At 45.0% G+C, this 14235-nt stretch overlaps 2 protein-coding genes across 3 annotated transcripts in view; both read right to left on the bottom strand.

Annotated features, from left to right (window-relative positions):
• RGS11 (regulator of G protein signaling 11) overlaps window positions 1-14235 on the bottom strand; it is a 216460-nt gene that overhangs the window by 18727 nt on the left and 183498 nt on the right. The window contains exons 17-18 of one of the 2 annotated variants that reach the window (XM_068243575.1): window positions 12729-12852; window positions 684-835 (exon numbers count right to left, since the gene is read on the bottom strand). In XM_068243575.1, the coding sequence (XP_068099676.1) occupies window positions 684-835; window positions 12729-12852 (276 nt within the window). The remainder of the gene's footprint in view (window positions 1-683; window positions 836-12728; window positions 12853-14235) is intronic. The other variant, XM_068243576.1, reaches the window with a different exon arrangement.
• Window positions 1-14235, bottom strand: part of LOC137524086 (NXPE family member 4-like) — a 405433-nt gene that overhangs the window by 288609 nt on the left and 102589 nt on the right. The window lies entirely within an intron of this gene.

Below are 14235 nucleotides of genomic sequence, written 5' to 3'. Positions count from 1 at the left end.
GTCCTTATCCAGGGCCGAATTACCACCCAGGCAAATGATGCATTAGCTTGGGGCCCCAGTAAGAGTCTAAGGGCCCCATCAGCCAACCGAGGAGCCAGCATCTTACATTCTATCATCTGCTCCCTGGCTGGAGCATTTGCAAAAATTTACAAATTAGGTTGAATGTTTTACTGTCGCTAATCAGTGGCAACCTGTTAAGTGTCCCGGAGTTACCAAAAGATCAATAGCTCTTTTTTTTTTTTATCTCTCCCTGCCCTCAGAAGTTGTATTCTGCCAGTAAACCTTTTATGGCTGCCTGTAATTTGCTGATCAGTGATGTTTACTATATTCCTGACAAGACAGAAGCAGTCGCTTACATTAACTCTTTCAGGCAGCAAAATAAAGCAAGTAAAACAACCTGGTTATTAATATGTTTAGCACTGTACATACATGTTTATCTCATTATGTCACATGTCACCTCCGGTACACTTTAAACTCCATTGCATGATCTTGAAACTTGTTGTCTGTCTTCCTATCTGTCTATTGTTCTATTGTGGGTGCTTTATAAACATAATAAATAATCATAGTAATAATTTTTTTCTGCCAGAGATGAGGTACAAAGGCTACCCTCCATTCCCGTCAGTGAGACGTCAGAGCCACGCCCCCCACATTATCAGCAAATGAAACGAAGCAGGAGACCACACCTCTCTGAGCCATTGGCGGAGGGAAGCGGGAAGGTGGGAGGAGCTTCCAGGTGAGAGGAGGAGGAGGCGCCGTGCAAGGATACTTGTTCTTCAGGGCAAGCAGGTAGCAGGTTTCCAGGTAATTTAGCCAGGGGACTGCTAAGCGGGGACAGCTGTGCAAACGAGACACAAAAAAACACAGGTGACAATAATGACCATGAAGACAAATGCAAAAACACAGAGGCAGAGGGATCTTAAAGGGAATCTGAAGTGAAAATAAACTTATGACATAATGATTTGTATGTGTAGTACTGCTAAGTAATAAAACATTATTAGCACAGATGAGTCTCATATGAAATAGAACATTAGGAGCAGCGATATGAGTCTAATAGTGTTTCCAGTACAGGAAGAGTTAAGAAACTTCTGTTATCTGTGCAAAAAAGCTTCTCTGAGCTCTGCAACTTTATAATGTCATGGACAGCACTGTCTTTTGAAGCACTTATCTCAACTGTCTCTCATTGTTTCTTCTTTATTTATGGTTTCTCTGCAGAGAAAAGTTCAAAGGGTCAGTAGCCTGCTCTGTGAAATCATTTAGAATGCTGAGTGTATTGTGGAAAGTGCAATTATTAGAGAATGTTATAAAAAAAAAGCTATATACCTGAAAATAAAAATATGAGACTATTTTCTTCGCTACTAATGTTCTATTCATTATCCGTATTACACAACCAATTCATTATATCATACGTTTTTTTTTCATTTCAGTGTCACTTTAAGGTGGCCACTAACGGTCCTAATAATAATAATTCGAGTGGTATCAGATAATTCTGATCGGATGTGATCGGATTGGCTGTAAATAATCTCCGTTGATGGGCACAATCCATTATAAAAACAGTCGTCCGATTGGATTTTCGTCGAACCAACATTTGGATTTTCTTGTTGGTTGTGATAGATGGGAAGCAAAGATTGGTTCGTTGGTGGCGTAGCGAACAATGCATTGTGATATTTTACTTCTGGTCAGAATGATCTGATCGCTCTAACGATTTTTCGCTAGAAATTTGATTGTTAGTGGCCACCCTTAGTTTCTAAACAGAAAAATGGCAGCTGGGATTCTATTGCTGACCAAAAACAACACAGCGACAACAGCAGGGGCATAACTATAGAGGAGCAGACCCTGCAACTGCGCCATAACAATTATTATGTATAGAGTGCTTGGGGGGCCCCATGTAAAACTTGCATCGGGGCCCACAGCTCTTTAGCTACGCCACTGTTTAAAAGGAAATACATATGGCAGCTTCCATAGGTCTCATACCACGGGTTCCTTTTAAAAAGAAATAAGTGTCAGCCTCCTTATCCCTCTCACTTTAAAACACTCTCCCTTTAGTAAAAAATCTGGCCAAACCAGCAGGGAGAGTCCTGGAAAAAAAGGACATTAATTTGTGATAACTCACCTAATCCTAATTAAGGAGTCTTTTTTAAATGGTTTTGTTTTTAGCATTAGATAATGAAATGATCATAAATACACCAATGAATACACATTCCTTTCTCCAGCTTTTGTGAGTCAGATTTGTGCTGCGCTGGAGAAAGAACGGTGTGTGTGTTTGTTTTTCATGTTTTTGTCCTCGGAGGAAGCTATTTCTGGCCGCGTTTCTCGTTTCAGTGGGATTTCCGCGGCAGGGGTCAGTCCTGAAACGGCACAGAATGGGCAGAGCGCCGGAACGCCGGAATCCAGAGAACCACAGCTGGGAGGCCCAGCAATCTGCACTAATGTGTTTCCTGCTGCTGCCAGCCAACTGGACTCATTCCTACATGTTTAATCTCCGCCGTCTAACCTGCGCTGGAAAAATAGCCGCTTGATTCTAATCAGCGGTTATAGAGATTGCGCCCGGCGTTTCTGCAGCTCGATTGTTTATTTTTCAAATGTTTCTCCGGCTGCACAAATCAGACTGTAATGTTGTCTTTTAAGGCAAATTATTAACCCTCTGCACTCCAAACAAACACTCACGCCAAGCTGGAACTCTAGGAGCGATTAAGGCAGCAGGGACAGCCATACTATCCCCGGAAAAAAAAAAACACATATATACGTACCAGTAGATAACTACTTGTTCTAATTACATAACATGTATTGTACTGTCCATGTTTTGATTTCAATGAATTTTATATAGTAAACAAAGAAAATACTTTTCCAGACATTTTCCATCTTTACTGCCTCTGACTGAAGCCAATCCTGATGTCATTTCCTCCCTTACTCTTTTTTTCTCCTAGAAACTGCACTGTCATATCCAGCTTGCTTTGTAAACACAGCATAGGTCGTATTTCAGTAGCTTCTGCAGAGGGGTGAGGTGTATTTCCCTTCTTGGCCTCTGTCTGTTACACTGAACTGCCCTCAGCCAATCAGTGAGGAGCAGGAATGTGGAAGGGGAGATATCAAACTTCCCTCTCCCCGGCAATGTACCAGAATAAAGCCAGGCTGACTGAGATAAGATTTATTCCAGCAGAAACATTTATGATTATATTGGAATGCTTGCAGTTCTGGGTCAGGATGTAGACTGCATAAATAAACACAGAGAAGTAGGTAAATGGAATTTGATTTTGTGGCTGAAAATCTCACTTTAAAAGTATCTAAGTTGTCAAAGTTGGGGCTTTAAGTCACATTTTCAGCCTTCTTTCAGCACGACAAGTCTGGTTCCTCCTTGCTTGATGTAATTTGGTATGTGCCACAGGTGTAGCGGAGTGTTCAACTCCAAAAAGGGGGGTGTTTGACAGCACTCATTATACACCTGATGAAGCAGGAGTGTAAGTCCAAGAAACGCGTTGTGTGAGCTCAACAAACACTTCTTCATAATGCCCAAAATTGAATCCAGATATTTTCAGAGCAGACAGTTAAAGTTTTGAGACCTCACAGCCTCTTCCTCGGAGCATGTAAATCAGTCAAATACATCTATCTGGTGTCATGGTAACGCATTTAAGACCACTCCCCCTCGCCAACAGGCTGCTGCAGATCTTCGAAATGTTAGCTGTCATGTCTGACTATAACTGGATTCACAACCCGTTTTGTGGGCTAAAACTACCTAGTGCGCATGCGCAGAGTGCTCCTGATCACGTGATCAAAGACGCGTATTGCCAGGCAACAGTTCCCTGACCCCCCTGACGCAGAGGTAGGTTCCAGGGGACATTGCATGAAAACGGATGGGGGCGGAGGAGCATGAGGGCATACTGGGCATGAGGATAGCCTACTACACATGCCTGCACCCCCCGTTTTTACATTTCTTTATAGGCTAAGGTATCCTTTAAAGAAAAACATTTTCTTTGTTACAGCTGATACAAATCCTGCAATAACTCTGCGGTGTGTCTACTTCCTGCTTTCATGGAAGCAGACATAGGGTTAACATCCTGTGTTTACAAATTAGCTGCTCTGCCAAGGCAGTCAGCTGACACAGCTGAGAGATCAAATTACAGTGGTGATTAGTCACAGATGAGGGGGAATTAGACAGGCTAAACTCTCTAAATACATACAGGGTGCGTTTCTCTATGTTGTCCTTCTGTCCTGTGCCAGTGTAATTTGATCTCCCAGATGTGTCAGCTGGCTGCCTCGGCAGAGCAGCTAATTTGTAAACACATGATGTTAACACTGTGTCTGCTTCCATGAAAGCAGGAAGTAGCCACGCTGCAGATTTATTGCAGGATGTGTATCAGCTGTAACAAAGAAATGTTTTTTTTCTTTAAAAGGTTATTATGCTGTTGCTTATCTTTTAGAGCGGAGAGGAAGTTCTGAGTTCAGGTCCACTTTAAGCTTTTTCCAAATATTTTTTCCTCCCCGTTGTTTTCCTCCGTAACACAAAACCTCCCCCCTCTGCGTAATCGCTTGCCGCCTGCGACTTGACAAATTAAAGTTTAATTTCGTTGTCATTCTTACTAATTCGCTGTCGCTGAATAATATGGGAACGGGGAGAGCTTGTCCAGGACAAGCGGCGCTGCCAGAAAAAAATGCCTCCCAGCGGATTTGATTGTGAGCGGAATGAACGCCGGGAACAGCAGAGGCCTGGGAATGGTTTCCGCAGAACAAGGACAATGACACAGACAGAAGTTATAAATATCTTAACAACACAATCCCGCTACTGTGCTTCATCTAGAACCAGGGTGCTATTGGATAACCGGCCAGTAGGTGGCGCCGGAGCTCTCAGCTTCTGCTACAGCTTCATAAAATAGCCACAGAGCTGCATGTATGAAGTTATGTCTTTGAGGCCTTCTTCACATTAGAGGCGTTTTTGCGGGCGATTTTTCAAAATCACCCTGAAAGCGCTTGTGCAATGATTCTCTATGAGAGAGTTCATATCAGAGCGGTTCGTTTGCGATCTGCTTCGAAAACCGGTGCTTGGGCCATTTTCATACCTCCCAACTTTTTGAGATGAGAAAGAGGGACACTTAAGCCACGCCCCTGCCACACCCCCGATCACGCCCCTGTCACACCCCTAGTCACACATACCTTAAAGATTTCATAAGAAAAATATGTTGTTTTATAATTTAAACCACACTGGTCCTTTCTATCCTGGTTCATTTTCCTTCATATTAACATTTTACAATTAGTAATATATCAATTTAACCACTTGAGGACCGTGGGCTTTACCCCCCTTAAGGACCAGGCACTTTTTTTTCCATTCAGACCACTGCAGCTTTCACGGTTTATTGCTCGCTCATACAACCTACCACCTAAATGAATTTTCTTGTCACTAATAAAGCTTTCTTTTGGTGCTATTTGATTGCTGCTGCGATTTTTACTTTTTATTATATTCATCAAAAAAGACATGAATTTTGGCAAAAAAATTATTTTTTTTAACTTTCTGTGCTGACATTTTTCAAATAAAGTAAAATTTCTGTATACATGCAGCACGAAAAATGTGGACAAACATGTTTTTAATAAAAAAAAAAAACCCATTCAGCCTATATTTATTGGTTTGGGTAAAAGTTATAGCATTTACAAACTATGGTGCCAAAAGTGAATTTTCCCATTTTCAAGCATCTCTGACTTTTCTGACCCCCTGTCATGTTTCATGAGGGGCTAGAATTCCAGGATAGTATAAATACCCCCCAAATGACCCCATTTTGGAAAGAAGACATCCCAAAGTATTCAATCACTGAGAGGCATAGTGAGTTCATAGAAGATATTATTTTTTGTCACAATACACCCCAAAACACATTATACTACTTTTCCTGAGTATGGCGGTACCACGTGTGACACTTTTTTGCAGCCTAGGTGCGCTAAGGGGCCCAACGTCCTATTCACAGGTAATTTTGAGGCATTTGTTTTCTAGACTACTCCTCACGGTTTAGGGCCCCTAAAATGCCAGGGCAGTATAGGAACCCCACAAGTGACCCCATTTTAGAAAGAAGACACCCCAAGGTATTCCGTTAGGTGTATGGCGAGTTCATAGAAGATCTTATTTTTTGTCACAAGTTAGTGAAAAATGACACTTTGTGAAAAAAACCCAATAAAAATCAATTTCCGCTAACTTTTGACAAGAAATAAAATCTTCTATGAACTTGTCATACACCTAACAGAATACCTTGGGTGTCTTTTTTTCTAAAATGGGGTCACTTGTGGGGTTGCTATACCGCCCTGGCATTTTAGGGGCCCAAAACCGTGAGTAGTCTGGAAACCAAATGTCTCAAAATGACTGTTCAGGGGTATAAGCATCTGCAAATTGTGATGACAGGTGGTCTATGAGGGGGCGAATTTTGTGGAACCGGTCATATGCAGGGTGGCTTCTTAGATGACAGGTTGTATTGGGCCTGATCTGATGGATAGGAGTGCTAGGGGGGTGACAAGAGGTGATTGATGGGTGTCTCAGGGGGTGGTTAGAGGGGAAAATAGATGCAATCAATGCACTGGGGAGGTGATCAGAAGGGGGTCTGAGGGGGATCTGAGGGTTTGGCCGAGTGATCAGGAGCCCACACGGGGCAAATTAGGGCCTGTTCTGATGGGTAGGTGTGCTAGGGGGTGACAGGAGGTGATTGATGGGTGTCTCAAGGTGTGATTAGAGGGGGGAATATATGCAAGCAATGCACTGGTGAGGTTATCAGGGCTGGGGTCTGAGGGCATTCTGAGGGTGTGGGCGGGTGATTGAGTGCCCTAGGGGCAGATAGGGGTCTAATCTGATAGGTAGCAGTGACAGGGGGTGATAGGGGGTGATTGATGGGTGATTGATGGGTAATTAGTGGGTGTTTAGGGTAGAGAACAGATGTAAACACCACACTTGGGAGGTGATCTGACGTCGGATCTGCGGGCGATCTATTGGTGTGGGTGGGTGATCAGATTGCCCGCAAGGGGCAGGTTAGGGGCTGATTGATGGGTGGCAGTGACAGGGGCTGATTGATGGGTGGCAGTGACAGGGGGTGATTGATAGGTGGCAGTGACAGGGGGTGATTGATGGGTGATTGACAGGTGATTGACAGGTGATCAGTGGGTTATTACAGGGAAGAACAGATGTAAATATTGCACTGGCGAATTGATAAGGGGGGGTCTGAGGGCAATCTGAGCGTGTAGGCGGGTGATTGAGTGCCCGCAAGGGGCAGATTAGGGTCTGATCTGATGGGTAACAGTGACAGGTGGTGATAGGGGGTGATTGATGGGTGATTGATGGGTAATTAGTGGGTGTTTAGGGTAGAGAACAGATGTAAACACTGCACTTGGGAGGTGATCTGACGTCGGATCTGTGGGCGATCTATTGGTGTGGGTGGGTGATCAGATTGCCCGCAAGGGGCAGGGTGATTGATGGGTGATTGATAGGTGATTGACAGGTGATCAGGGGGATAGATGCATACAGTACACAGGGGAGGGGGGGGGGGTGGCTCTGGGGGGGGGGTGTCTGGGAAGAATCTGAGGGGTGGGGGGTGATCAGGATGGAGCAGGGGCAGTTTAGGGCATAAAAAAAAAATAGCGTTGACAGATAGTGACAGGGAGTGATTGATGGGTGATTAGGGGGGTGATTGGGTGCAAACAGTGGTCTGGGGGGTGGGAGGGGGGGGGGGGGTCTGAGGGGTGCTGTGGGCGATCAGGGGGCAGGGGGGGGGAAATCAGTGTGCTTGGGTGCAGACTAGGGTGGCTGCAGCCTGCCCTGGTGGTCCCTCGGACACTGGGACCACCAGGGCAGGAGGCAGCCTGTATTATACACTTTGTATGCGGCGATCCGGGTGCTAGTAACCCGCCGGCGCCTCCGAATGGCCGGTGGACTACAGCGCGAGGTGGGCGGAGCCAGTCCCCGGCGGCCGATCGCGTCACGAATGACGCGATCGCGCCGCCCATGCCCGTACAAGGACCGCCGCCTCTGTGCATGCGGCGGTCCTTGCGGGATCCACTTTCCGGCCGCCCCTGTGCAGTGGGCGGTCGGCAAGTGGTTAAAGGATGGGAATAAAGTTTAGAGTTGATCAAACACATGTTTTAGTAGAGAAATATATATATTTACATAGAAAGAGAGACAAAGTCCTGAAAGAGGGACAAATGAGGAGGAAAGAGGCACAGGGTTCCCAAAAAGGGAATGTCCCTGCAAAAGAGGGACAGTTGGGAGGTATGTATTTTTGAGGCAATGTGCATCAATGGAAGGTATAGGAAAAACGCAAAACGCTCACAAAATCGCTTTGGGAAACAATTTTTTAAAAAATACATTGTATTTATTTTTTCCGGATTTTTTTCCGGATCAAAAGACGGAAGCGCTCCGCAAAAGTGCTTACAAAAACGCCCACTAAAACACTTTAAAAAAACGCAGAAAAAAAATCCCACCGCAGACAGACACGCGAGCCGAACGCAAGGTGAACAAGGCCTTAAAGTTTAAGGAACACCTGTAACAGAAGAAAGTGTCCCTGGGGGTACTCTCCTTGGGAGGGGGAAGCCTCTGGATCCTATCGAGTCTTCCCCCGTCCTCCTCTGTTCCCCGGGGGTCTCGCTGCGGATCCAGGAACGGCGAGCATGTAGCTATTTACCTTCCGGACTCCAGCGCAGGCGCAGTATCTGCTCTCGGCTCGGAATCAGGCAGAAATAGCCGATCCCCGTCAGATCCGCTGTACTGCGCAGGCGCAAGTCTCCTGTGCCTGCGCAGTAGCGCCAACCCGATTGGGATCGGCTATTTCCGCCTTAGCCCATTGGGGAGCCGCTATCGCGCCTGCGCTGGAGTCGGGAAGGTAAATATTGCAGGTGCTACAGCTAGACAAATTGTCGCTTGTGGCTTCGGTGGGGCCCAGCGAGACCACTTTTTTTTTGTTATAGAGTCCCTCTAAAGCGGGGTTGTCACCATAAAAATCAAATTTCAACAGCACCTGGTCTGAGTGTATTAAGTGATAAAGATGCTAATCCTGCATTCAAAACTTACAAAACTTTTTCTGCTGTTATGATTAGTAGTTATCACATACTTTAGGAGCACTGGCCCTAGTGCCAAACCGTGCCAAAAAGTTGAATGCTGGGAGTTCTCTTTATCTATAATGTATTCCTCCTCTTCCATTTATTTCCCTGCCTAGCTGCTTATCAGAAACACCCTCTGATTACTTGTGTTTACAAGCAAGGCTGAGGTGACTCAGTGATTGGATGTGTAAACAAAAAAAAGACAGTGCAGTTGTTAGTATACACCTCAGTGGGAGTGTCTGAAGACTCTGGGAGGAGGGCAGCTAATGAATACACAATGAGCAAGAGAAGGGAGGGGGGAAAACAAGAGTCAGGGAGGATATGATGTCAGCTTTAGCTTGGCAAGATGGACACTGCCTAGAATAGGATTTTCTGCTTTTCCTTTATAAAACTCACAGGAATCAGTACGTGGATAGCACAATACATCTGTTATGTAAGTAGAAGTAGTATTTATCTACTTATATATGTGTTTTTTATTTCTAGGTTAGCATGGCTGTCGCTTGTTGAATCTGTAGGTGTAAATGAAGAGATGAGATTTATTATATAACTCACTGCGCTGACTGACCCCGACTAGTGAAGATACCAAGCCACCTAGCAGAAGATCCAGGTGGCGAAGGAGGACAGCGAGGGACTGATTATCCTGAAGGGGGCTGGAGGAAGCCCCAGGTATGTAAAATTTTTGATATTTTTTGTTGTCTCGGGTTCACCTTAGAGCACACCTGAAGCCAGAGGGAAATGGGGGCTGACATTCATTTCCATGTGGGCTAGGTTTCCATGTATGCGAAAAAGGGCCGATTCCCCCGGCCACTAATTCCAATGGAATTTGGCAGCCTATAGAAGTCTATGCAGAGCGCCCGAATTCGTGGCCTGGGAAAAATCTGAGGCCCTGCAGCATAATGATCGCGTCACCCGTCCGATCCCATCGCCGTGAGACACGTCACAGCTGTGCCACGAATGCAGCGCACAAGTGGAAACAAGGCCTTACCCAATTCACATTGCCTGCCTATCCTTCTAATCCTTGACCTCTAATACTTTTAGCCACGCCCCTGAACAAGCATGCAGCAGATCAGGTGCTCTGACTGAAGTGTGACAAGATTAGCCCCATGCTTGTTTCAGGTGTGTGATTCAGACACCACTGCAGCCAAAGAGATCAGCAGGGCTGCCAGGAAACTAGTATTGTGTAACAGGGAATAAATATAGCAGCCCCCCCATATCCTTCTCACTTCAGTTGTCCTTTAAGAGGTGAGCCAGCACATTGATTTATACAGCCTGTCACATCTAATACGTTTCCAAGAAAGCTTATGCCCTGCAAAGCCTCAATGCCAATTCCTGTCAGAGCCTGTTCTGTGTCATATAAAACATTTTGCCTTCCAGCGCCCTACCCAATGTGTTTATATAAAAAAGTTAAAGAGGCCCTGTAGTGACATATAGAAGAATGCAGTAAAGAGACCCTGTAGTGACATATAGCAGAATGCAGTAAAGAGGCCCTGTAGTGACATATGGCAGAATGCAGTAAAGAGGCCCTGTAGTGACATATAGCAGAATGCAGTAAAGAGGCCCTGTAGTGACATATAGCAGAATGCAGTAAAGAGGCCCTGTAGTGACATATAGCAGAATGCAGTAAAGAGGCCCTGTAGTGACATATAGCAGAATGCAGTAAAGAGGCACTCTAGTGACATATAGCAGAATGCAGTAAAGAGGCCCTGTAGTGACATATAGCAGAATGCAGTAAAGAGGTCCTGTAGTGACATATAGCAGAATGCAGTAAAGAGGCCCTGTAGTGACATATAGCAGAATGCAGTAAAGCGGCCCTGTAATGACATATATTATAGAATACCGGTAAAGAGGCCCTGTAGTGACATATAGCAGAATGCAGTAAAGAGGCCCTGTAGTGACATATAGCAGAATGCAGTAATGAGGGCCTGTAGTGACATATAGCAGAATGCAGTAAAGAGGCCGTGTAGTGACATATACCATAATGCAGTAAAGAGGCCCTGTAGTGACATATAGCAGAATGTAGTAAAGAGACCCTGTAGTGACATATAGCAGAATGCAGTAAAGAGGCCCTGTAGTGACATATAGCAGAATGCAGTAAAGAGGCCCTGTAGTGACATATAGCAGAATGCAGTAAAGAGGCCCTGTAGTGACATATAGTAGAATACCAGTAAAGAGGCCCTGTAGTAACATATAGCAGAATGCAGTAAAAAGGCCCTGTAGTGACATATAGTAGAATACCAGTAAAGAGGCCCTGTAGTGACATATATCTAGCTTGCTTTGTAAGCACATGTGAGCACAGCATAGATCGTATTTCAGCAGCTTCTGCAGAGGGGTGAGGTGTATTTCCCCTCTCAGCCTCGTGTCACACTGAACTGCCCTCAGCCAATCAGTGAGGAGCAGGAATGTGGGAGGGGAGATTAGATAAGCTTCCCTCTCCCCAGGAATGTAGCAAATAGAGCCAGGCTGACTGACATAAGATTTATTACAGCAGAAACATTTATGATTATATTGGAATGCAGGGTCGGGTTGTAGACTACATAATAAACACAGAGCAGTGGGTAAATGGAATTACATTTTATGATTTGCAATCCTGCATTAAGTGCCACTTCAGCCATTGGCCAATCAAAACTGATGCCGCTGAGTGTGGATCAGCACTAGTTATTCCAATGAATAGTTTGGGTAAGAAACTCCCAACAGACTGCCAGCAGACGCCCAGCGGTCGTGTTTAGATTGATGACCCGTTCCCTCATTCATCTCGGAGTTTTCTCTCTATATTCTGCCAGCATTACCATTTTATTGCCACTAATTCCTCATTTTGTGTTAGGAGGTGAGGAACGGTCGGATTTGTCACTTGAGGAAGTGACAGGGAATCTGCAAACAGAACAGATTGTATAGAATATTCATGGAGGAGTAATGGCAGGCTGGATAATTGGCTGAGCTCTGTCTGCTGCTGGTAACTGCCGCTTCAGAGGAGGTATGAATCTTTTACAAGGCAGAATAGATGCAGTACAGTTCCACACTCTGCTGTGTATAGTTTTTGTAGAGGTTCCAGTTAAAGAGAAACCGTGACCAAGAATTGAACTTCATCCCAGTAGCTGATACCCCTTTTCCATGAGAAATCTTTTCCTTTTCACAAACGGATCACCAGGGGGCGCTGTATAGCTGATATTGGGGTGAAACCCCTCCCACAGTGTGATGTCAGGACCCTGGTGCTGACATCACACTGTGGGAGCCTTGATGCATTGTGGGAAATACCAGCTGTTTTAACTGCCAATCAAAGCAAGCAGCATCTCCTTCCAGTGACATCACGTGCCAGCAGTAAAAATGTCACCATGTGATAAATGTCAAAATGTAAATCAGGGAGAGGAAAGATTTTACAATGAGCAAACACCGACTAAATAATTTATACATAATTATTGTAAAAATGAAGCACTTATTTTTATTACATTATTTTTACTGGAGTTCCTCTTTAACCCTTGGCATAAAATCCCAGTGTAATTCAATCTCTCAGCTGTGTCAGCTCAGGAATCCCCCCCCCCCTGCCTTAGCAGAGCAGCTGATTTGTAAACACAGGATGTTAACCCTATGTCTGCTTCCATGAAAGCAGGAAGTAGACACACGGCAGATTTACTGCAGGATTTTTATCAGCTGTAACTAAGAAATGACATATTAATACTCACCTGAGAGACCGCTGCTGGTGAGGCTGCCCTGCTGTCTCCATCCATCCTCATGTCCTGATCTGGTGGGAACAGGAAGGCCGGGCTGGGGCTGGAGTGACGCTGTCTCCTCATGAACGGAAACACCCTGAAAAATAAACAACAGCATTAAAAATCGAAAATAACAATTAATACATTTGGGGTTTTTTTGGGGTTTTTTTTTTTTTTACAATATTCATTTATAGATTATTTTTGCCAATTGTAAAATCTTTCCTCCCCTGATTTACATTCTGAAATGTATCACTGGTGGCGACATCTTCACCGCTGGCAGGTGATTTCTGCGGAATGTTTGTCTACTGAGCATATACAGAAATATACAGAAAATATACCTGGTTTCCCAGAATGCTCTGGGAGGAGAATTCCGCATCAGTAATCATCACTGGGAGAATGGGACTACATACCAATATATAGTAATATAACATGGTCTTACTAATGCAGGGGTGTCCTCTAACCTAGCCAGCCAGAGGTGCAGGGTGTGCTGCCTGTTTAATGGGCCCCTTTGTACAAATTCTTAAAATGACCTCATCAGCTTTGTACATTTGACGCGCCAGACACTAAACGGTTATCTCTGCCTCTACGCTCGCCAGAGGCTCGGAGGAGCCTGTCTACAGAGGGACCCGGCACAGTCAAGCAGTAAGGGCTGGTGCACACCGAGCGGCTTTTTGGGCGTTTTCAGATCCGCTTGCGGCTGCGGATACGCTTGGTCAATGTATCTCAATGGGGTGGTGCACACCAGAGCGGGAGGCGTTTTGCAGAAACGCATACTCCCGGGGTGAGGCATTTTTTGGATTGTGGATGCGTTTCTGCCTCTAATGTTAAGTATAGGAAAAACGCAAACCGCTCTGAAAAACGGCAGTTCAGAGCGGTTTTGCAGGCGTTTTTGTTACAGAAGCTGTTCAGTAACAGCTTTACTGTAACAATACAGGAAATCTACTACACCAAAAACGCTTCACAAAACCGCAAAATGCTAGCTGAAGTGCTACAGAAAAATAACAAAAAGCGTTTCAAAATCTGCTAGCGTTTTGCGGATCTGCTTGCGGTTTTTGGTGTGCACCAGGCCTAAGTCAGCGCTTTCATTCTCTACAGAGAGACAGGTCAGTAGCTTATGAAAATAGCAGGAGATGCAAACCATGTATGTGCAAATGTATGTATGTAATCGTCTTTGTGAGATATAAATGGGGACGTGGGGATGTTGGAGAAAAACAGCCAATCTTAACCAGTTTGTCCACAACTATAGTATATCTACGCCATCTGTGACTTCATCCAAGCCACGAGGACGTAGATATACAATTTTTTTTCCGTTTTGATCAGCTGTGCACGATCGGCGTGCTCCTGTGCGCGCTCCCGGCACTTTTTAGCTGTTATACTAATTGGTGTAAGGGAAAATATATTTACTTAGCTAATTTGTGAGACCGCCACCCCCCCCCCCCACACACACACACATATAACCCCCCCCCCCCCCCCCCACGCA

Source organism: Hyperolius riggenbachi, chromosome 7 (genome assembly GCF_040937935.1).
Source record: "Hyperolius riggenbachi isolate aHypRig1 chromosome 7, aHypRig1.pri, whole genome shotgun sequence".
Taxonomy (NCBI): domain Eukaryota; kingdom Metazoa; phylum Chordata; class Amphibia; order Anura; family Hyperoliidae; genus Hyperolius; species Hyperolius riggenbachi.
The sequence above is the reverse complement of the archived record's forward strand: the minus strand, read 5'-3'. Positions and strand labels throughout refer to the sequence as shown.